Source organism: Bos grunniens, chromosome 23 (assembly GCF_055505025.1).
Source record: "Bos grunniens cultivar Pamir isolate PY7600 chromosome 23, Bosgru_T2T1.0, whole genome shotgun sequence".
In the NCBI taxonomy this organism is placed as follows: Eukaryota; Metazoa; Chordata; class Mammalia; order Artiodactyla; family Bovidae; genus Bos; species Bos grunniens.
Genome location: NC_141187.1, coordinates 25474214 through 25495896, shown reverse-complemented (window position 1 = coordinate 25495896; position 21683 = coordinate 25474214). Strand labels below are relative to the sequence as shown.

At 42.3% G+C, this 21683-nt stretch overlaps 1 protein-coding gene across 9 annotated transcripts in view; it reads left to right on the top strand.

Annotated features, from left to right (window-relative positions):
- The window catches only part of PKHD1 (PKHD1 ciliary IPT domain containing fibrocystin/polyductin), a 443740-nt gene that overhangs the window by 41518 nt on the left and 380539 nt on the right, over positions 1-21683 (top strand). For all 9 annotated transcript variants that reach the window (XR_015152761.1, XM_086370763.1, XM_086370767.1 and 6 more), the window contains 9 exons: positions 281-456; positions 3154-3292; positions 5458-5585; positions 8356-8540; positions 9442-9564; positions 10629-10734; positions 12964-13236; positions 15636-15766; positions 18517-18652. Coding sequence is in view for 8 of the 9 variants with exons in the window: in XM_086370763.1 (XP_086226889.1) it covers positions 281-456; positions 3154-3292; positions 5458-5585; positions 8356-8540; positions 9442-9564; positions 10629-10734; positions 12964-13236; positions 15636-15766; positions 18517-18652 (1397 nt within the window). In the remaining variant the exon portion in view is untranslated. The remainder of the gene's footprint in view (positions 1-280; positions 457-3153; positions 3293-5457; positions 5586-8355; positions 8541-9441; positions 9565-10628; positions 10735-12963; positions 13237-15635; positions 15767-18516; positions 18653-21683) is intronic.

Below are 21683 nucleotides of genomic sequence, written 5' to 3'. Positions count from 1 at the left end.
GAGCCTAACATGTGATCTGCTTAAGACACACAATTGTATTATAATTTGAAAGTACTGCTGACATTGTTATGAATGGATGGTGGACTTAAACGTGACTCACTGGTGTTGTGTCCCAGCCAAGTTGAGCCCATTTTGGATGGGATGCTGGTACCATGGCAACCAGGACTGTGTGGTCTCCCAGCTGCATGGTCTTCGGGCCCAGGTTGGGGAACTGGGGCTCTCAGGTGAGAGGACTGTGGTGCTCACGGGAGGCCCGTGTCTGCTCTGTGCTTGTGTTCAGCTGGCAGTTCACCTGCACCAACCTCTGGAAGACGTGTGTGCATCACTCCTCGCATCTCCAGCTGCCTCCTGCAAATTCCCCAGTGCTGGTTCATCAGATTGACCTCCTCCCTCTGTCTCCAGAGATGGGCATGTTCTATGTGGATGAGATTATTATTGCAGACACAAACCTAACAGGTGATTATCAGATCTACTCTTCTCTATGAACTATCCATCAGATAGGGTCCTCAGGCTTTTCTGGAGGGGCTGCTTCTCTTTTAATGGAGAGAGAACAGATGATTCTCCATCTTTCCGCCTCGATCCCAGGGAGAAGATGAAGTTGTGATTGTGTGTCTTTGGCTTTTATATCCCTCTAGCAAGTTCCTTCTGTTTTCTGTTATTTACCCCAATGTTTGCTCTTGCTTTGGATGCCTGTCATCTTATCCCAATTTTACCACTTTCTGGCTGAGAGGCCTTGGTTTTCTCGTCTATAAAATGGCATAATGAGGCCTCTACCCCATGGGATTACTATGAAGATTAACTGAAGTGTGATGTAAAGCACTCATCATGGGTCCTGACTGTAGTAGGTGCTCAGTAAATATGATCAGTTATTACTACTATTATCATTACTACTGTCAGGCCAGCAGGATTTCTCCCCCTCCATCTGTTAATATCTGTCATAAAGGTGCTGTGAGGAACAGAGCATCATTGGCCCTGAAATGGGCCACAAGTCTGATTGTACAACCCTTAGGGCCAACTTGGTGTTAGAGGGTCATCACATCCTCATGAGAATAGCTTTGTCTTTCTGCCCATCTGATTGCTCCCACGCATCACTCAGAGCTCAGGCCTGGCCCCTCTCTGCACAAAGTCCCTTGATCTCAGCTGGCTTTGTTTGTCTTAAGGGCAAGGTGCTCACCAAGGGTTCCCCCGAGGCCACGTGTGACACACATGCCAGGGACAGAAGGCCAGAGGGGTGGTGTGGTTTGCTCCTAGGGCCTCTAGGTTTCCAACTGGTTCACTCTCCCTCTTCCATCACATCCCTTGTGACTCTGGCTTTCCTGCTTCTCATAGCTTCTCTTTCTCTCTTCAAGGAGAAAAGGATGGAATGGTCATTTGCGTTCTGATTTTCAAGTTGTGCAACTTTTAATGTTTTACCTGAAAGTTGCAGAGCTAAGGGGCAGGGAACTTGGGGGTGAGGGGTAAGAGAACTCTCTTTCAAGCCCTGAAATTGCATCATTTTTGATGCTCTTCAGAATTCCATCTCTTACCTGTTCCAGTGATTTGAGTGTTTTGGGCATCTGGCATCGCTGACTTCAAATTCCATGTTCTGACACACAGAAAATAATATTCAAATAGTGTGCTGGGATAACTGTCTGAATTCCTTGGTGCCCAAGACTGGCTGAGGCCTTTGGTAACCCCAAATTCTGCACAGATTCCCAGAGGGCTAATGGGATCAATATTTCATACACTTGAACCCACTAACTGGGAAACTCAGGACTAGATAATAGGTATCATTTCCCTTCCTCCTCTCCAAACCCTCAATGCCCAGGATCCCAACTCTTTCTCACGGCCATCACCTCTATGCACCCAAATGCTCCAGCATCTGGAGCCATGTACGGGTGAGGTGGGGAGGGGAGCAGGGAGGCAGAGGGCAGAGATAAGAAAGGCAGGAGGTGGCTTGGGTATAACAATCTGCTTCCCACTTGGTTCAGTCATCCTGCTGGCAACAATTTTTCTATGAGGATTATTTAATAGTAACATAAACTATATACTTGGGCTCCATATTCATATTTAATTGGCTGACATTTATCTGATCAGCTTAATATTTGATTATATTCTCCCACCTAATGTCCTCCATGAAATTTCTTTTTATTTAGTGGTAGCTACCAAATACTTCTCATTTAATTCTCAGAACCCCTAAGATGGCCCTATGATCCCCACTCTATAGATTAAGAAACCAAAGCTAAGAGGGTGCTGAGTGTCTTGCCTCAAATCTTTGGGGATGTGGGGGACATTGAAACCTAGAGATCACTGGCACCAGAGCCATTTTTAATGACTCCATACTCAGTAGAGCAGATGAACTTTTATCGAGCACTGGCTCTGTGCCTGGTGTTGTGCTTAGCACTGGGCCTGCAAGGATGCTGCTTTTCAACTGTTTGCTGTCTCGATGGCACAGACTTGGGAAAGAAACTGCATTTACATGGTGCCTAATAGAAGGGAAAGAGGATATTACGCTGGCCCTTTAAACCTGCCATCTCAGTAAACTCTCCCTGCCAAAATGCAGACTGATGTCTATCATGAGTCCCACTTTAGCAATGAGAAAAGAGTCTTACAGGGGTATGGTGATTAGCCAAATGGTCACCCAGTAGAAGTGGAAAATCAGGATTTGCAAAATGGTCTGTCTTAAATGCTTGCCCTGTGTCTGCACACATGGTGACACCATGCAGTGGATAAAACTCAAGTATCTCTAGGATCTGCCTTGTGTGTTCCGTGTTCCTGAGGGGATCATCTTGCATTGCTGGAGCTGCCGGGACTTGGAGAAGGAAAGGAGGAAGAGAGGGGCAGTGCACACCGCCACAGATGAGCTGTGTGTTTGCACGTGTGTGTGGCGGCAGGGGACCTCCAATGGAACAGGGAATGATGATTGGTTGGCTTGGGGCTTACTGAAGTTTGCTGTGGAATTAGTCATTGTCTTCTTATATCATGACCTTGCATTTTCCTTTGGCAACTGAATTCCTCCCTCTTCCTTTTCTCCTCATGGCAGCAGGTAGGTGGGAATCTCTGTTTTCATGGTGTGCTGAGATGTGAGTGACTCAGACCCTCCAGCAGGGACCATCCACCCAGCAGGTCTTCCATCTTGATTTACTTGATGATGTTTGGCTCCTCGGTCTCCAGTTTCTCAGGCGGACACTGGTACAGCTCGCCCTGGCGGGAATCTGCTAGAATTGCTCTCGGTAGTGGGATCACCTCCCGTCTACAATGTGACCTCCTGGTTGGCAGGGTGTGGCCTGGAGCTCCCGCTCATCACTGCAAGGTAGGGAACCATCTTTGGTCACCTGTCCCTCCTTAAAATTGCTAACTGGCCTTAGGAGTCACAGCAGTGAGACTTTTTATCAATCAGGAAATTTTACCTGCCTTGCTGCTTACAGCAATAGTTCTCAGTGTTAAGAATGCTGCATCAGACTTACCTGAAGGTTGTGTTAAAACACAAGTTGCTGTGCCATAACCACACCATCCTAATTCAGTAGGCTTGGTGGCAGGGCCTGATAATTTGCTTTTCTAATGAGTTCCCAGGCAATGCTGATTCTGTTGATCTGGGGGCTAGTTCCTAGTTAATTACTTTACAAGTAGATGTATTTTTATGCTTTTCAGAGGTTCACATTACCACTGTTTTCTTCTTGCTACTCTTCTTCCATTCCATTAATAAGATTAATATATTAATTTTACTAGAATTCTTTGAGGCAAAAGGAAGTACAATTCATAGACAAAGGAACAAAACCAGCCAGTTCTGAAAGCTCACCACCAGATGGCACTAGAGCCACATAAGCGTTGATTCGTCAATAAACCGTCTTGGCCATAGTTTACAAAGCAGTAACTAAGAATCAGGCTCCTCCAAGCTCCTGGAACACATGCATGCTGTAATTCGTCCTTTTAAATGTTCACTAAAAGCCGTAGGATGGGAACGACTGAGATGCCTTGTCTTTAAAATTTCTTTTCTCCCCCTGTATCTAACATGTTCTGGAATGAGTTCTCATTACTTACACCGTGCTTGAGACTTTTTATCAATGTTAGAAAGCTTGAATCTATATTCCACATTTCTTGACAATGTTTCACGGTCCTCTGGGTAGAAAAGACAAAAAGTCATCAATAGAATAAAGGAGGGAAAGGCTTTTGGTGATGGAGAGGGAGACGTCAGATGAGCCCCCTGTGATCCTGTGCTCCAAATGCCAAAGTTATTAACTCTGAAATGATGGAGTATAATCTAGGTCCACACTTAGAAAGGTGCTCACAACCTCCCCTTCTGAGTTTTCTCAGGCTCCTTAGCTCCTTCTGGAAGCCTTCAGCCTGAGAAAGTCAGGACAACACAGGATGGCCCCCAACCAGATAAGCCTCAGTCTAACTGTTTCTGTGTGTTTGTGAGTATGCACATCAATACGTAGTACTTAAGTAATATTACTGATCAAAATCACACATGTTCATTGTTGAAAATGTGGAAAGTACAGAAAAGCACATAGAAAAGGTACAAATCACTCATAACCCCTCTGTACAGAGATACTTTCTTTTAACACGTTGAATCCATGTTCTAAAATACTCTTTTTCCTCACACACACATATACATATATACACAAAATACATGTATATGTACTATATATTTATATATATTTGGTAGCTCAGACGATGAAGAATCCGCCTGCAGTGCAAGAGACCTAGGTTCGATCCCTGGGTTGGGAAGATCCCCTGGAGAAGGGAATGGCAACCTACTCCAGTATTCTTACCTGGAGAATTCCAAGGACAGTGGAGTCTGGCAGGCTACTGTCCATGCGGTCACAAAGAACCGGACACAACTGAGTGACTAACACTAACTAATTATATATATTTACTTTTTAAACCTCAAGTTGGTACAACAGATAAGACACTGTATTTGCAACATGTCCTTTTCCCCTACTGGTATAAATGGAATATTTCCCCATTTCATTAAGCATGCTTTTTAATGGCTGAATAGTATTCCACTGCATGGTATGTCATGATTTATTTGACCCACTTATTGTACTGAAAGCAGGATTAGGTATGCAGTGTGCATGCAGGTGCTGGATAAGGACTCTGCTAGATGGAGTGGCCTGTTTCTGCTGGGGATACTGAGTGCAGAGGATCTGTGGATCAGGGTGAGCTTTCATCTGACTGTGAAGATACAGTCCACTGTGCATCAGGACCAGAGCAGCGGAGGCTACACTCCTCACTCTTCACTCTGCCTCTGCGTTCTCCCAGGATCAGTAGAGGGGGAGAGTGGAACACCCTTAGAGACCCCTCATATTCACCTTTCATTTTCTCTGCTGTGGTGGGAGAGGGATTATTTTGGAGCTCATGCTCATGGCCTGGAAACGTGGGAGACTGTGTGGTCCTTGAGATGGAGCTGTGCTCTGTCTGGAGCAGCTGCTCAAGGGTCCTTGTGGTTAATGCTTTGTTTCTGACATGTTGCAGCGCTGTGCCCACTGAAGGAGCAGAGGAAGGATCCCGGTTGGTCCAGGTGACAGCACAGAGACTGCAGAGGACAAGTCCACCTTTAGGAGGACACTTTCGCATCCAGCTTTCTGACACAGCGATTCCTGGTAAAGGGGCTGTAACGGGCGCAGCATTTCTTGTTGAAGCTTTCCGTGGCATCCCCAGGCAAACAACATCCTGCCGATAGGGTGACAGTCTTAAAGTTAGCATACTTTGTTAATTTTCCAGTGTCTGAGAATGACTTTTCTAAAATTAAAGATCTGGGATATCCTTGTCAATATGATCCCAGTCTTTCAGCTTTACAGATGAGGAAACTGAGTGGATTAGCTTCCTACGGCTGTCATAACAAATTATACAAGCTTGGTGGCTTAAAATGACTGAAATGTATTTTCTTAGAGTTCTGGAGGCCAAAGTGCAAAATCAAGTTGTCGGCAGGGCCACGCTTCCTCCTCAGGCCTAGGGGAGGATCTGTTTTCTGCCTCTGTAGCTGCTGGTGGCTGTTGGCATCCCTCGGTGCAGTGCATCGTCCCAGCCCCTGCCTCCTGGTTACATGGTCTCTTCCTCTGCCGTCTCCAAACTCCCTCTAAGGATAAATAGGACTGCATTTTTGACCCACCTGGATAATCCGGGATGATTCCCTCTTCTCAAGATCCTTAATCACATCCTTTGCTCTATGATATAACATCATAGTTTCCAAGAATTAGGATGTATCTTTTTGAGGGCCACCATTCAGCTCAGTCTACTCAGGCTTGCCCGAAGCTCATAAAAATAGCTGAAGCAGGGTCCAGATATGAACTTGAGTATTTGCTTCTCAAAGAGTTCAGTCTTCTTTTCTAGAATTTCATAGACCAAGATCCATGGTAGCCACCGCCTTTCTAAATTAAACTCCCAAGTGATCCCACATGATATTGAGCGTTTTAGAAACCGTATCCATGGGGTCGCAAAAATTCAGACATGACTGAGCGACTGAACTGAACTGAGAAACCATATTAAACGTAGAAAGAGCTTTCAACTGCAATGAGGATATAAATGTTTCTAAATCTTCAACTATCAATGTATATACATCTCATCAAGGACAGGGTTAGAAGTGATTATAATACATTATTTATTTAGTAACAACATAGGGGAAGTTGGGGGCTCAGGAGAATGTAAGAGTGGTTGTCCAAAAGTTGGCAAGTGGTCCAAAAATCTTCTACCCTCCTGAGAAGAAAGATGCTGGACTTGCAAAGAAGTCCATCCTTGGCTGGAGGAATGGAGTTTTTCCTCTAGTAGGACAGCTTAGGAAAAGTAGATGGCCCTGAGGCTATTGGAAACTGTAAGTGTGTGAGTAAGTGCTCTAGAGCTCTGCCACTGTGAAGCCCATTACTGTGCTGTTTCCCTTCTCACAATGAGGGAACTGCAGAGTACCTGTTGAGAGATTTTTTTTTTCCTGCCATCATCTTCTGTTGCTGATGCTCTTCACATCACTGTCTGCAAAACAACTGGGGGATAAGCCAGCCTTCACCTGGCCATTTGAAATAGCCCTCAAATGATGTATTCATATAGGACAATCTTTTTTTTTTTAAAGATGAGTTTTGTTTGCATTTTGGAAATGCAGTGGTATTTCATTAACACTCCAGGGCAGTGTGGGATTCAAGAGGAAATCTCTTGAGTTGGTCAAGGCAATCTGGGTTTTAATCAAAACCCCTCTCACTTGTTTGGTGAGCTGTTGAATCACATTGGGTTTCATTTTCTTCATTTCTTAAGGAGGCATTAGGTACTCTTGCCTGGAAAATCCCAGGGACGGAGGAGCCTGGTAGGCTGCAGTCCATGGGGCTGCTAGGAGTCAGGCATGGCTGAGCGATTTCACTTTCACTTTTCACTTTCATGCATTGGAGAAGGAAATGGCAACCCACTCCAGTGTTCTTGCCTGGAGAATCCCAGGGATGGGGGAGCCTGGTGGCCTGCCGTCTGTGGGGTTGCACAGAGCGGGACACGACTGAAATGACTTAGCAGCAGCAGCAGCAGGTTATCCAGATGACCCACCTCAAAGGGTTGCTGGGGTAGCTAATGAAATGGAAACTTCAGGTAAAGCATGAAACAGTTTTCAAACACAAGCCCAGAGTGCAGTTATTTCTCTGCATGGATGTGTGATGGGGAAGCAGGTGGTTGGGCTTAAAGGAAATTCTAATAGAGAAACCAGAGTTCAGTGCCAACATTCCTCAGCTTGGTTGGCTCTGTTTTTATAGGTGTCAGCTGCTTTATGCCTTTCCACTCCTTGTGGAAGGTGGCCAACTTTTCCCTATTCACAGGGCCAGCTACACTTTTTTTTTCCTGGGAAAAACTCAGTATTTAATTAGACTTTCAGGACTTACCAGTGTTTGGAATTCACATTTTGAGTTGACAGTTGAGATAGTTTTGTCTGATGTGACTGTGTTCTCTGCTTGAGAGATATGATGCTGGTTAAAGGAATCGTGATATAAAAAGTGAGCATCTACTTATGCTTGCCTTAAAAATTGCGTAACTGGACTGAGGGTTCTCTTGAAGCCACATCTTGAACCTGAGGGTCTCTGCATATGTGAAGGCATTTTAACCTGTATTCTGCTGTCTTGATGATGAGATGCTACAAGGTGGAGTAATTAGTTTCCTGTATTTTCTATATTGCACTTCCCTGGTAGCTCAGCAGTAAAGAATCCTCCTGCAGGAGATGGGGGTTTGATCCCTGGGTTGAGAAGATCTCCTGTTGAAGGAAATGGCAACCCACTCTAAGATTCTTGCTTGGGAAATTCCATGGAAAGAGGGGCCTGACGGGCTACAGTCCATGGGGTTGCGAAAGAGTTGGACACAACTTAGCGACTAAAATAAGAACATTTTTGGTGTCATGACCTTCTCCCACAGGTGTCCCTGTGCACATCTCAGCCAGTCACCTCCAGAAGCTCTTACAAACCAGCGCTGATGACTTCACATCCAGGTACCTCAATGTTAGTGACTTCACTGTGACGGAGGATCTAAAGTCTTGCTATGAACATGTGTGGACCTTCTCCTGGTCCAGCCGGGTTGGGGACTTGCCCAACTTCATCAAGGTATGTATGGCATCCCTTTTGGCTTTATGGACTTGGTGCTCTGAAACAATTTTGTGAAAAAAAAAAAATCAGAATTATATGAATGAAAACTGTCATGATTTGTGAATTTGTTGGAATACTCAAGTAAAAGAGCTCAATGATCTTTCTGAAAGTTTCAAGGTATGTTTTGTATCTCATATTCCTGATAAAGCAATTTAAGTATAATGTTGCCTTTCCTAACATGATGTAGGTAAAGAAATTGTTGGTCAGTGTCCACCATACAATAATTCTACATCTGTTATTGGATCATTTAAGCAGATGTGATTGACTTAGATTATCATGGAGGCAGATGGCAGAGCAGAAGGAAGTTTAGGAACGGATTTGCTGTCTTCGGATAATGACAAAACCAGATGCTCTTGCATATTTAGGGTTTTAAAAAATAATCTAATGATCATCTAGCATTTGGTTTTATGAAGTGAAATCCAAGGTGAAATTTTATTCTTGTTATTTGGTGTTGTGGGTCATCTGGTTTTCAAACAAAATCCTTGGGTGGAGATGGAGGAAGGACGGAAGTCATCTCATGGCACTTGTTTCCTGACATTTTATTTTAGTATTTGTATTGTAAACTTGTAAAATAGAAAAGCACATGGGAACAAAATCTCTTGCAAGACTTGAGAGATTAGCATAGTGTGCATTTTTTGGTAACTCTACTTGCAAATAAATATTCTTCTAGTCTACTGGGGCTTTCATTCACCACTACTTACTGTTAGGCTTCTAGATTTCAAGCCCGGTGTCACTCTATTTTCACTTTCTAGCTATCTGATTATTGTAAATGAATGTGAAAACACCCTTTGTCATTTGTTTCAAGCAAGATTAGACTTCTGTTCCATGGCAGGATTCACCAGAAATGTGACCATCTTAGGTGTCTAATGAAAACCTCACCGGAGTGAACCCTGCTGTGACCACACGTGTGGTATATGATGGTGGTGTCTTCCTTGGACCCATATTTGGAGACATGTTGGTCACTGCCAACCAACACACTCAGGTGAGAGCAGATGGGCCCCCCAAAGTGAAGTACTGGTTTCCAGTCTACTGCAGCCCCTCCTGATTTGTGATGTGGGCCAATCCCAAGGGTCAGTGTTCTAATTTGCAAAATAGAGACAGCCCTGGCTGTGCTCTTTCTACTTCCACAGGGTTTGGAGAATACTCTGAAAATACAAGTGCTTTGTAAACACAACATCCAGTTGTTATAATTGCTGATGCTCTTATGGCACCCAAAATAGAGAATCTCTAGCTACCTACTTTTTATACCTCCTCACAGTGGCCTTGGAAAGTAAATGGGCTGAGTCACCTCCTTTTCTCTTTAAAATGTCTTTTGCACTTTCCCCTCTTATAAGTCATGTGCATTCGAGACAGTTTTAAAATGCAAAATCTATAAGAATAATATAACCAATACCTGGGTACCCAAACAAGAATTAACAATTGCTAACATTTGATGCATGATCCCTTCCTGCCATAAGCAAACACTATCATAGATGTAGTGTGTACTTAATCCTTATTTTATAGGCAAAGACTGAGAGTCTTATCTTTTTCACCACTTTCATCTACAAGTATTGTAGAGTTCTATTAGATTAACCTTAGTCCCAGTGAGAGGGAAAGATATATAATTTATTCTTAGGGACTTCCCATTCTAGGACAAAAAAGACCCCAACCCAAGTGTCCAAATCCACTCTAATCTTCAGTTATATTGGCATTTACCAGCAAAGATAGGGCTTTTCACAGGCAGTAGGTCCTAAGTTAAAAAATATAAGGTGTTAAAAAGTCCTTGCACAGTTTGAATTTACTTCTATGTGAGAGGGAATTTACTCCAGACTGAGCCTATCTAATTGTAAAAATATTAGGTTTCTGCATATTAACCATCATTTAAAGATAGCCTACCATGTTGAGTCATGCTTTACAACTGAGAGTCTATTATTGGAAAATAGAAGGAAAAAATAAAGAGTAGGTGAATCACTAACACATTTCAGTTTGGGCAAATTTCACACGTCCTTTAGGAATACCCTTGAGCATATGAGATGTGTACATTTTAATGCTCTTGCCTTTTTCTAGGTGGTTGTGCGAGTGAATGACATACCAGCTTATTGTTCAGGTTCCTGTGCCTTCCAATACCTTGAAGGGTCAACTCCCCAGGTCTACTCGGTGTGGTATGCCCTAGGTATGACGTGTACTTGACATTGAAATGGGCGTTGAGTTTATTTTTTGGTTGGAGTGTAGTTGATTTGCAATGTAATGTTAGTTTCAGGCATATGGCTCAGCGATTCAGTTTTATATGTATATATACCTATAAAGTGAAAGTCAAGTCGCTCAGTTGTGTCTGACTCATTGTGACCCCATGGACTGAAGACCATCAGGCTCTTCAGTCCATGGGATTCTCCAGGCAACAATACTGGAGTGGTTTGCCATTTCCTTCTCCAGGGGATCTTCCAGACCCAGGGATTGAGCCTGTATCTCCTGCATTGCAGGCAGATGCTTTACTGTTTGAGCCACCAGGGAAGCCACACATCCCTATAAAACTATGTGTATATATACGTGTGTATGTGTGTATGCTGTGTGCTCGGTCATGTCTGACTCTTTGTGACCCCATGAACTTTAGTCTGTTAGGCTCCTCTGTCCATGAAATTCTTTAGGCAAGAATACTAGAGTAGGTTGCCATTTCCTGTGTGTATACTTGTTTGCTCAGTTGTGTCCAACTCTTTGCAAGCCCATGGACTATAGGCCACCAGGCTCCTCTGTCCATGGGGATTCTCCAGGCAAGAATACTGCAGTGGGTTGCCATGTTCCGCTCCAGGGGATCTTCCCAACCCAGGGATCAAACCCAGGTATCCCACATTGCAGGCAAATTCTTTACTCTCTGAGTCACTAGGGAAGCCCTTTTCCAGGTGATCTTCCCAACCCAGGGATCAAGCCCGTGTCTCCTGCATTGGCAGGTGGATTCTTTACCACTGAGCCACCTGGGGAGCCCCATATATATGTGTATTTGTTGTTGTTCAGTTGCTCAGTTGTGGCTGACTCTTTGTGACCCCATGGACTGCAGCACACCGGACTTCCCTGTCTTTCATCATCTCACGGAGTTTGCTCAAACTCATATCCATTCAGTCAGTGGTGCCATCCAACCATCTCATACTCTGTCGTCCCCTTCTCCTACTGCCTTCAGTCTTTCCCAGTATCAGGGTCTTTTTCCAATGAGTCAATTCTTTACATCAGGTGGCCACAGTATTGGAAGTTCAGCTTCAGCATCAGTCCTTCCAATGAATATTCAGAATTGATTTCCTTTAGGATTAACTGGTTTGATCTCCTTGCAGTCCAAGGGACTCTCAAGAGTCTTCTCCAACACCAGAGTTCAAAAGCATTGATTCTTTGATGCTTAGCTTTCTTTATGGTCCAACTCTCACGTCCTCACATGACTACTGGAAAAACCATAGCTTTGACTAGACAGACATTTGTTGGCAAAGTGATATCTCTGGCTTTTAATATGCTGTCTAGGTATGTCATAGTTTTTCTTCCAAGGAGCAAGCATCTTTTAATTTCATGGCTGCAGTCACCATCTGCAGTGATTTTGGAGCCCAAGAACATAAAGTCTGTCACTGTTTCCATTGTCTCCCCATCTGTTTGCCATGAAGTGGTGGGACCAGATGCTATGATCTTAGTTTCTTGAATGTTGAGTTTTAAGCCAACATTCAAAAAACAGGTATCCATGTATACACATATGTATTCTTTTTCAGGTTCTTTTCCCTTATAGATATTATAAAATATTGAGTATAGTTTCCTGTACTATGCAGCAGATCCTTGGTGGTTATCCATTTTATGTATAGTAGTATGTAAGTGTTACTCCCAAACTCCTAATTCATCCCTCCCACAACCTTTCCCCTTTGGTGACCATAAATGTGGGTTTATTTCTTGTGCGTGTGTGTGTGTGTGTGCACGTGCGTGACATGGGGGGTTACTATTTCTGTGTGTGAACTTTAAGATCAGAATGATCTGTTGGAGGGTATGTCCCTGGTGATGGCTGAATAGAAGGTACATCAGCTCATGGGGTGAATGTAGAGTAGCACAACAAAAGGACAATTTTGAGCTAATCTAAATGAAATGGTCACGATTTGAAATGGTAGATTGTTGATGACTTAAAATGTTGCATATTCTTTGTCCCTTGTTTTGAAATATTCTTTAGTTTTTCCCCATTTTTTAACTGGTTAGTGATTTGTCATTACTAGTTTGAGAAAATTTAAGTGGAGGGCTCTAGGCTATTAAAATAAACACAGATTCCAATATAAGTCAGCATTCAGTTCCTTGAATTTTGAGAGGAAGATGAGAGGGAATGGATATTTGACAGAGTTCTCATAAATGGAGTGATATTGCTGAGAGATGGTTTCTTTCTTCTTTTAAGATGACATGGACCTACTGGTTTATATTACGGGAACTAGTTTCTCTGGTGACTACAAGGCCCTGCAAGTTACAGTGAACAAAACGAGTTGCAACGTTATTTTCTCAAACCAAACAAACGTGGTGTGTCAGACAAGCCTGCTGCCTGTTGGAGTGCATCAGATCTCGATGTTGGTGAGACCCTCTGGTCTTGCCATCAATGCCAGTGGAGGAGGCCTCTTCCTAAATGTGGAACCCAGACTGGACACTGTGGAGCCTTCCCGAGCTGCAGACATTGGTAATCTGTGGGCACCCGCATTGCCTCTGATGCTCTGAGACCTTCGTTCTTGCCAACCTGCAGGAATCTAGTCTCGCCGCATAATAAATCCATATCCTCTGTGGCTCACAGGTTTTTGTTTTCTGCCATCAGCATTTCTTCTAATGAGTAATGGATGTTTGAGCCCTCAAATGAAGTCACTTGCCACATCAAATGCCAAAGTTTGGTTGATGGTGTCAGGCATCACGAGGTCAATCATTAAGTCACTGGGACAATCTGATCAAGAGGAAATGACACTAGCTGGGGATTTGGGACACGTGGTTTTGTTTTCAGCCTGCCAACGTCAGAAGTGTGACCTTAGATATTTCATATACTCTGTGGGACTTAGTTTCCTTATAACGATGAGGATGGGCCTGGTATCATTTACTGAGCACCTCTTCTAGGCAGTTGTACACTCTAAATGCTAACAGTTGCCTGAAAGATGGAATTATTATCCTCATTTTTCAGATGATATAATAGGGTTCTAAGAGAAGAGTGATCTGCTCAAGGCTTCCTGATGAAAAAAGTGCGAGTGGCTAGGACTTCAGCCTATGAATTTTGAGGGGGACACCGTTCAGGACTCCTCTTTCTGGTATTGAACCTAGGGCTGGGGGACCCAGTATGTGGCTTGAACCCCTTAGTCCCCTGGAAGGGTCCCTGAGCCTGTGACATTCCCCTATTCTTCTGTGTCGCCTGTGAGGGTCTTGACTTGATTGCTTCTCTTCCCTTCCCACCCGACTAGGTATAGATCTTTCTTACAGCCTTGGTTGTAAGAAGAGCCTTTCTCAGCCTTCAGGTTGTTAGCAGTGAGCTCTGCTCCACATGTAGGTGTATCTTTGATGTTTGTGTATCCTTCTACTCTGCTGTCCTGATCTCTCCAGATAGAGCTGTTTTATAAGATATTTTAAATGTCCAGCCGAAGATCCCTTTACTTTTATTATTGGAATTTTGTTATTGGCATGTATTTTTCATTGAATTTTAAAATCAGCTGGTTTAATTTAAATTAAAAAAAATTTTTTTTGTATTTTTATCATAATTGCACTGGTGCTTTAGTTTAACCCAGAAAGATATGCCACCTTATGATGTTCACTTTCTGTACATTTACTTTAGTTTTCTTATTTAGGTTTTAACCCATCTGTTAGATTCATCAACAGCATTTCAAAGCTTTCTTCAAGTTTCTTCATATTCTTGAATTGCTCTTGTCAAGATTGTTTCCAGATATTGTATCTTTTATGTTGCTATTGTATGTTGGCTCTTCTTCAGTGTTAGTCTTTAACTTAGAAGTCTATTGTGGTCGTGCTCTGAATCTTCAGGGCATGTTTATATCTTTAACTTCAGGGTAATATTCCATTCAGTCAAGTGATACTGAAAGGTCTCTGTCAGGCTGTACGTTTCCTTTCTCACCCCGACACATGTGCCATCTCCCCACTCTCGTGTGTCTCTATTTGGTGGCTTTACTGCCTCTCCTGTATCCCTTTCTGGAGAGATGGCAGACCAGAGTCATTGCTCATCCACGAGAGATGGGCTACCTGTCCATCAGATGGATCAAGGGCTGCCCTCCAGGTGGGATATCAGTGTGACTGGTGCCATCGCTCCTCTTGTTGACATTATGATTGCTATAGTTGATCCTCAGTGGTCAGCGCAGAAGTCCTGATGACACCAGGTGCTGATGACAGTCACTTCTATATCATCATGGAAACCAGAACCTTGTTGGTGTGGTACCATTATCACAAAGCCAGAAAGGCTAAGGCTGTCATTTAAAGATGAGGAAATGGAAATTCGCTGGTGATCTGGTGGTTAGGACTCTGCACTTTTGCTGCAGAGAGCATAGATTTAGTCCCTGGTTGGGGAACTTAAGACCTGCAAGCCATGCAGTGTGGCCACAAATTAAAAAAAAAAAAGAAGAAGATGAAGGAGATGAGACCAGTGAACTCAGGGACAATGGTGCAAATGACCTGCTGTAAGTGGCAGAGCAGTCTGTGGCCCTGACTCTGGGACCCTGTTCTTTCTACCATTTTATTCTTCCTCTCTTATACTCTTTTCTTGGGAAAAGAATTTAAGTTTTATAGAATTGACAAGGATGATATTTAAAAATCTTGAGCAGAAAGAGTTTTCGGAAACCATTTACTTTATTTCTCCTTTCCATGACTGTGTTGTATCCCTATGTTTTATTCTTGAATATCTCCTTTTCTCTGCCCTCTAGTCACTGTATCTCCCACCTTATTTAGCAGTTTATATCTTTAACTCCAGTCTCTTTCTGCATGTTGAATGTGCCTTGGGTTTTAACTACGCAGCTTCATATTTTTATTTCACCTATTTCTCTAATGGGTTGTCTACTAGCACAGCTGTGTGTCCCATCTGAAAGTGTTGCTTTTTTACAGGAGGTCTCTGGGCCACCATCCGAGGGTCTGGTTTGGATAATGTTAACCTGGTGTTATTTGGATCCCAGTCTTGTGTCATTAATGTCACTACAAGCAACTCACGAAGAATTCAGTGCAAAGTTCCATCCAAAGTAAGTGGAATCTTTGGGCATCTCCTTTCTGGGTAGATGACCATTATTAATGTGTAGTTAATTAGGGGGAAGGCAATGGCACCCCTTGCCTGGAAAATCCCATGGATGGAGGAGCCTGGTAGGCTTCAGTCCATGGGGTCGCTAAGAGTTGGACACGACTGAGTGACTTCACTTTCACTTTTCACTTTCATGCATTGGAGAAGGAAATGGCAACCCACTCCAGTATTCTTGCCTGGAGAATCCCAGGGATGGGGGAGCCTGGTGGGCTGCCATCTATGGGGTCGCACAGAGTCAGACACGACTGAAGCAACTTAGCAGCAGCAGCAGTAGTAATAGCAGCAGTTAATTATGTGTAAGGTTCTCAGTGGATCATTTCTTAGAACTAAGTTAACTGACATGATCGTCTCATCATGAGCGCATGCTTACTTATATTGTTTACAAGGACACACTTTTGCTATGAAGTGGGAAGCTGACCCCACCAATGTTGCTTGTAATTAGCATCAGTTAATATCTTTTAAAAGAAAATATCCATGCTCCCTTTCTTGGTCCTGCTTGTTCTTAGTCTCCGGTACCACCGTGCAGACTGAGTCAAGTAGAACCAAGAAAGGGAATAAAAATAAATAAATAAATAAATAAAAGAGAATGACCAGACTGTCCCAGTCCACACTCTTAATGAATATTAGTGCCACTGAGTAAATATATTAATCTAGTGTACATTCTGAGTGTTGGTTTGCAAGACATATATCTTATAATTTTACTTCTTTTTCAAGCAAACAACTTAGTTTTCATAAGCAATTTTGTTTTCTGGCATGGATGGGACTGGTGAAACTTGGAATATTCTAGAATGTCTGAATGTATGCATGCTAAGTCACTTCAGTCATATCTGACTCTTTGCAACCCTATGGATTATAGCCCACCAGGCTCCTCTGTCTACAGGATTCTCCTGGCAAAAGTACTGGAGTGGGTTGCCATGCCCTCCCCCAGGGCATCTATCTGACCCAGGGATCGAACCTGGGTCTCCTGTTTGGCAGCAGCTTCTCTACGACTAGTGCCACCTGGGAAGCCCTTCTTTTCTCCAGGGGACCTTCCCAACCCTGGGATTGAATGCAGGTCTCTTGCATTATAGCCTGATTCTTTACTGTCTGAGCCACTACTCAGTCCTGGAATGTCTGGTTCCTGTGAAATAAATAGCTTAGTTAATCCTAGTTACTCCCTGCTGCTCCCCTGTTCCCTTAGAAGCAAGTCCCTTAGCTTTCTCATCCCTCTTCAGTTGGTTCTGTTTCATAGATGGCACAAGAGGTTTGGGTCCAGGTCCTTGCCTAGTGCTGTGGGAGAGAGTCATGCTCGCAGCTGAGCTTGAACCTCCTATTCAGAGTTCACTTCAGTGCCATCAACATTCCTAGCACACCCATGATCCCCAAAGAAGGCTGTTTGCCAAACAATAAAGATCTCTGAAAGAAGAGAAAGTTCAGAATAATCTTTGATCTTTGATCTCATATTTTTAATCTCATCCAGTTATTCAAATATTATGAAATATTAGCTTTTATATATAAACTGCATGCAGTTCTACCATACATTTGTATTGTGATTCATTTCCTGTTATTGGACATTTAAATAATTTCCAAAGTTTCCTATATTTATCGTGTACTCACCATGTGCCAATATAAAAACACAGACATATAAAGCTTTTGACACAGGTATCTGGTTGTCTGAAACTCTTTTTAAATTAATACTCTCATCGTCACATGGGTGCCTGCTTTCTGATCCCTTGGCCAACATTGTCAGCACTTCAGTATATATTGACCATTTTAATGGGTAAAATTTTTACTGATTGAATTTCTTTCACCAGAGAGAATAAATATTAGGAAAATCAACTTTTAAACTTGAACCAAGCAATGCCTGCAAAGTTCAAAAGAAAATGATAATACAATCACACTCTCTCCTACCTCACTTCCCCATTCTTCAAGTCCCCCTTTCTGAAACAAATACTTTCAATTCTTTTGATTATAGTTACAGAAGCATTTTTTGGTGAAATCAATAAACCATATTTACATTATTAAACTATTTAAATGATAATGGTAGAATCAGGCAATATGTATTTTTTATAGTTTGTTTTTTCTTAGAGTTTTTTTTTTTTTACATGTCTTCCTTGTAATAAAAATACTCTGTATTAAAAAAAAATTCTTTATATCAGTTGCTCTTTTTTCTTGATGCTTTCTCTTCTGCTTCAATTTAACTTGGTGATTTCCAGATTTATTTTACAGGTTTCATCCTAGTGTTTCCCTTGATTGCTCTCCTGAATAGATTCAGTGTTTCTTGGAATTTCTTTCTCCTTTTTTGGTTATTGTTTATTTTTTGAGGTCATATCTGTAAGAAATAGTCCAAGACAGAAAATGTGGGCGGGAAGTTCTCTGCGTACTTAAATGTCTGAAAGTATGCTCATACTTGATGGATAGTTTAGCAAGATATAGAGGTTTATTTGAAATTGCTCTCTTTTTTTTCAGAACCAGTTGATGTGTTAATTGCAAATCACTCTTATTTACTCTTTAATCTGTTAGATACTGCACTTACCTTACCTATTCTAAGTACTAGTCACTGTGTGTGTGAGAGAAAGAGAGAGAGACTTGAAAGTAGCAATTATATTCTTTAAAAACAATTTTCTTGAAGTTAATCTTTTAAACTAGTTCTATATGGACTTCACTCACGTCAGTCTTATTTACAGAGTTTTGATTTTTAAAATTAATTTTCAGGGGGAAGATGGACCTACTGTGAATGTGACTGTTATCTTGGGGGGCCATCCTGTGGTTCTTGCCATGGCATTTACATATGTCTCCTCTTTAAATCCAGTAATTGTGTCTCTCAGCAGAAATGGAAGCAGCATAGCAGGTAAAATACCTCATCCTGGAGGATATTTTCATTTTAGACCATTGAGCCTATAAGAAAGGCAAACAATGGCCTTATTAATTTTTAATGAATGTAGTATTATATTTTGGATGGAAGTTATTTTTCTGAAAACCTGGAGACTGATTTTCTCATCTTCGTGTGCTCAGTTGCTAAGTTCTGTCTGACTCTTTGTAACCCCATGGACTGTAGCCCACCAGGCTCCTCTGTCCATGGGATTTTCAAAGCAAGAATACTGGAGTGGGTTGCCATTTTCTCCTCTTGGGGATCTTCCTGGCTCAGGGATTGAACCCACATCTCCTGCACTGGTAGGCAGATTCTTACCACTGAGCCACTTGGGAAGCTCTTTCTCATCTTAGCCATCATTAAATAAATCTCCTTATATATATTTTTCTCTCTGTAAAATTGAGAACTATTTCTATCTTGAAAATGGGAATTCAGTGGTAAAAACTCAGTAAATATTTATTGCACCCATCATGTGCCAATAATAATAGCACAGACATATAATCAGAATTCATCTTTGTCATTAATTGATAGAATTATTAGCCTCAGTTTACAGATTAGGAAACTAAGGGACAGAGAGAATAAGTAACTTGTCTAAGATGTTACTTGTAGTAAGTACTAGAGCAGGGATTTGAACTCAAGCAGCCTGGTTGCAGATTCCAAGCATCCAGCCACTTATAGTTTACTATAAAATGGCATTTGGGGCAGCAGTTCCTATTATAGCAATTATTTGATATGATTAGAGAATAGTATATTCTGATGAACTTTTTCCTTGAGAGACATGTATAGAAAAAATGAATTCTTTAACATTCCAACTGCATTAAATGACTTAATCTTTGATGATTTAGATGATACAACAGGATGGAATTATGACAATTTATTATCATGTCTGGATAGATTTGGAAAAGTAGCGGGTAGCATGGTGTTTTGGTTAATTGGATGCCAGACGACAGAGTTTATGGCAGACATGTCTAAGGGTTTATTATACAAGACCATCAAATTTCCCAAAGAAACAGCCTGGACTCCATCCTTCTGGTACTATTTTCATTTTCCATTGCTCAAGAGTACATAAATAAAGGGAGGTGTCCTTTAGCTTCTCAATATTATTCAGCTCAGATAGTGCAGAAGAAGAATTTGCTGCCTGAGGCGACCAAAGTGTGTAAAATTCCTTAGTGGTATAGATTCTTCCCAACAAAGTAGAAAAGGGAGGAGGGAGCCCTGTGTTCTATTCAGATTTCAGTGATTTTGGCTTTTAATAAAATTCCCCACCTATAATGAAAAGAATAAATGCATTGCATCAGTGCCTCAAAGGCATCTCATATTAGCTTGACAGTTGACCAAGAGCCCAAGGAGTTCATGTTATTGATATATACAACATGATGCATTATTTGCAGGATTTCCACTTGCATTGAGATCTTTCTACAGGCAGAATAAAGAAGAACATGTTATAAAACCCCAAGTGAGGAGTACCCTATTGGGAAAGTCTGTTTCGAAAGTTGGAGGGTATTAATACATATCTCCATCAAGAAGATGCTGATGCTGATGATAACAACAGAGTCAAGAAGAAATCAGAGAAAGAGGAAGAGGAGCAGGGGAAGGAGGAGGAAGAGTTTGATGTGAGGGACCGTTAGTGTGGTTTTTGTCATCAGCGCTAGATTTGAATGAATCCCAACTTAACCACTCCCTGGGCAAGTTACTTAAATTTTTTTTTTTTTTTTTTTTAGTGAAAAAGGCGCTGACATGTTTATTTTTAATATTTATTTGTTTGTTCTTAGTTGTGGCACTCAGGATCCTTGATCTTGTTATGGCATGAGAACTCTTAGTTGCAGCAAGCAGGATCTAGTTCCCTGACCAGGGATTAAACCTAGGCTGACTGCATTGGGAGCATGGAGTCTTAGCCATTGGACCACTCCTTTAACTCTATTTTTAGTGTCTCCAGTTGTTAGGTGGGAATAATCATTTCAAGGCCATTGGGAAAAATGGAGATAAAGTACGTAACAGTACCTAGCCCACCCAGGAACTAACATGGAGTAAGCACTCGATAAATGCTTTGTCGAAGTGAACACCGTCATTCTGCCAGATACTGAATGTGGAATAAATGGGTCAAAGACGACCTCTGTACACTGGCCCCATGTGACTTGCCCCTTTAAGCAGGCTGGGATCCATCAGCTGAAAACTCTGCCAATGCCAAATTCTTTCACCCCCAGTTGTTTGAAAGAAAGAAAGAAAGAGAAGTCACTCAGTCGTGTCCGACTCTTTGTGATACCATGGACTGTAGCCTACCAGGCTACTTTGTCCATGGAATTTTCCATGCAAGAGTATTGGAGTGGGTTGCCATTTCCTTCTCCAGGGGATCTTCCCAACCCTGGGATAGAACCCAGGTCTCCCTCATTGTAGGCAGACACTTTACCATCTGAGCTACCAGGGAAGCACCGCGCCCCCTGCCCCGCTCACAAGCATATTTATTTAACCTTTTAGAGCCTAGCTGCTTTACACACCCTAAAAAAACACATTTAACATGTTATAGCCATAGATCAGATCAACCTGGGGGACTCAGAGCCATTACCACCCTGAAAAGCTCTCTGACCCAGAAACTACCCACAGGGATGCTGAGTGACTCATTATGTGAGGGACATAGAAGCTGCCTCTCTGATCTCTTTCTCCCCTAGGAGTTCTTGGCCCTTCTCCTCTTCTGGGTGGCAGTCTCTGACTGATGCTTCTGGAAGGTCTCCAGCTGGCAGATTTCCCCACCTATGGAACCTGTCAAAGTACCATCTCTATAAATCTTGTTCTGTGCTACGGCCACCTTGTGATCATGTCTTCTCAGTCAACCCTGAAATTTTTGTACTCACTACACTGAGCCTTTAGACCTGACAGTAGAAGTGAGGTTGGGAAGACAGGAAGAAGTAAAGAGGACGCGGAACAGAGAAGAAAATGAAGTTAGCTTTCTTCGTCTTCAGCCACAGAACCATCTTTAACTTGGCCTCTTTCCATACGATCCTTACCTGTATCC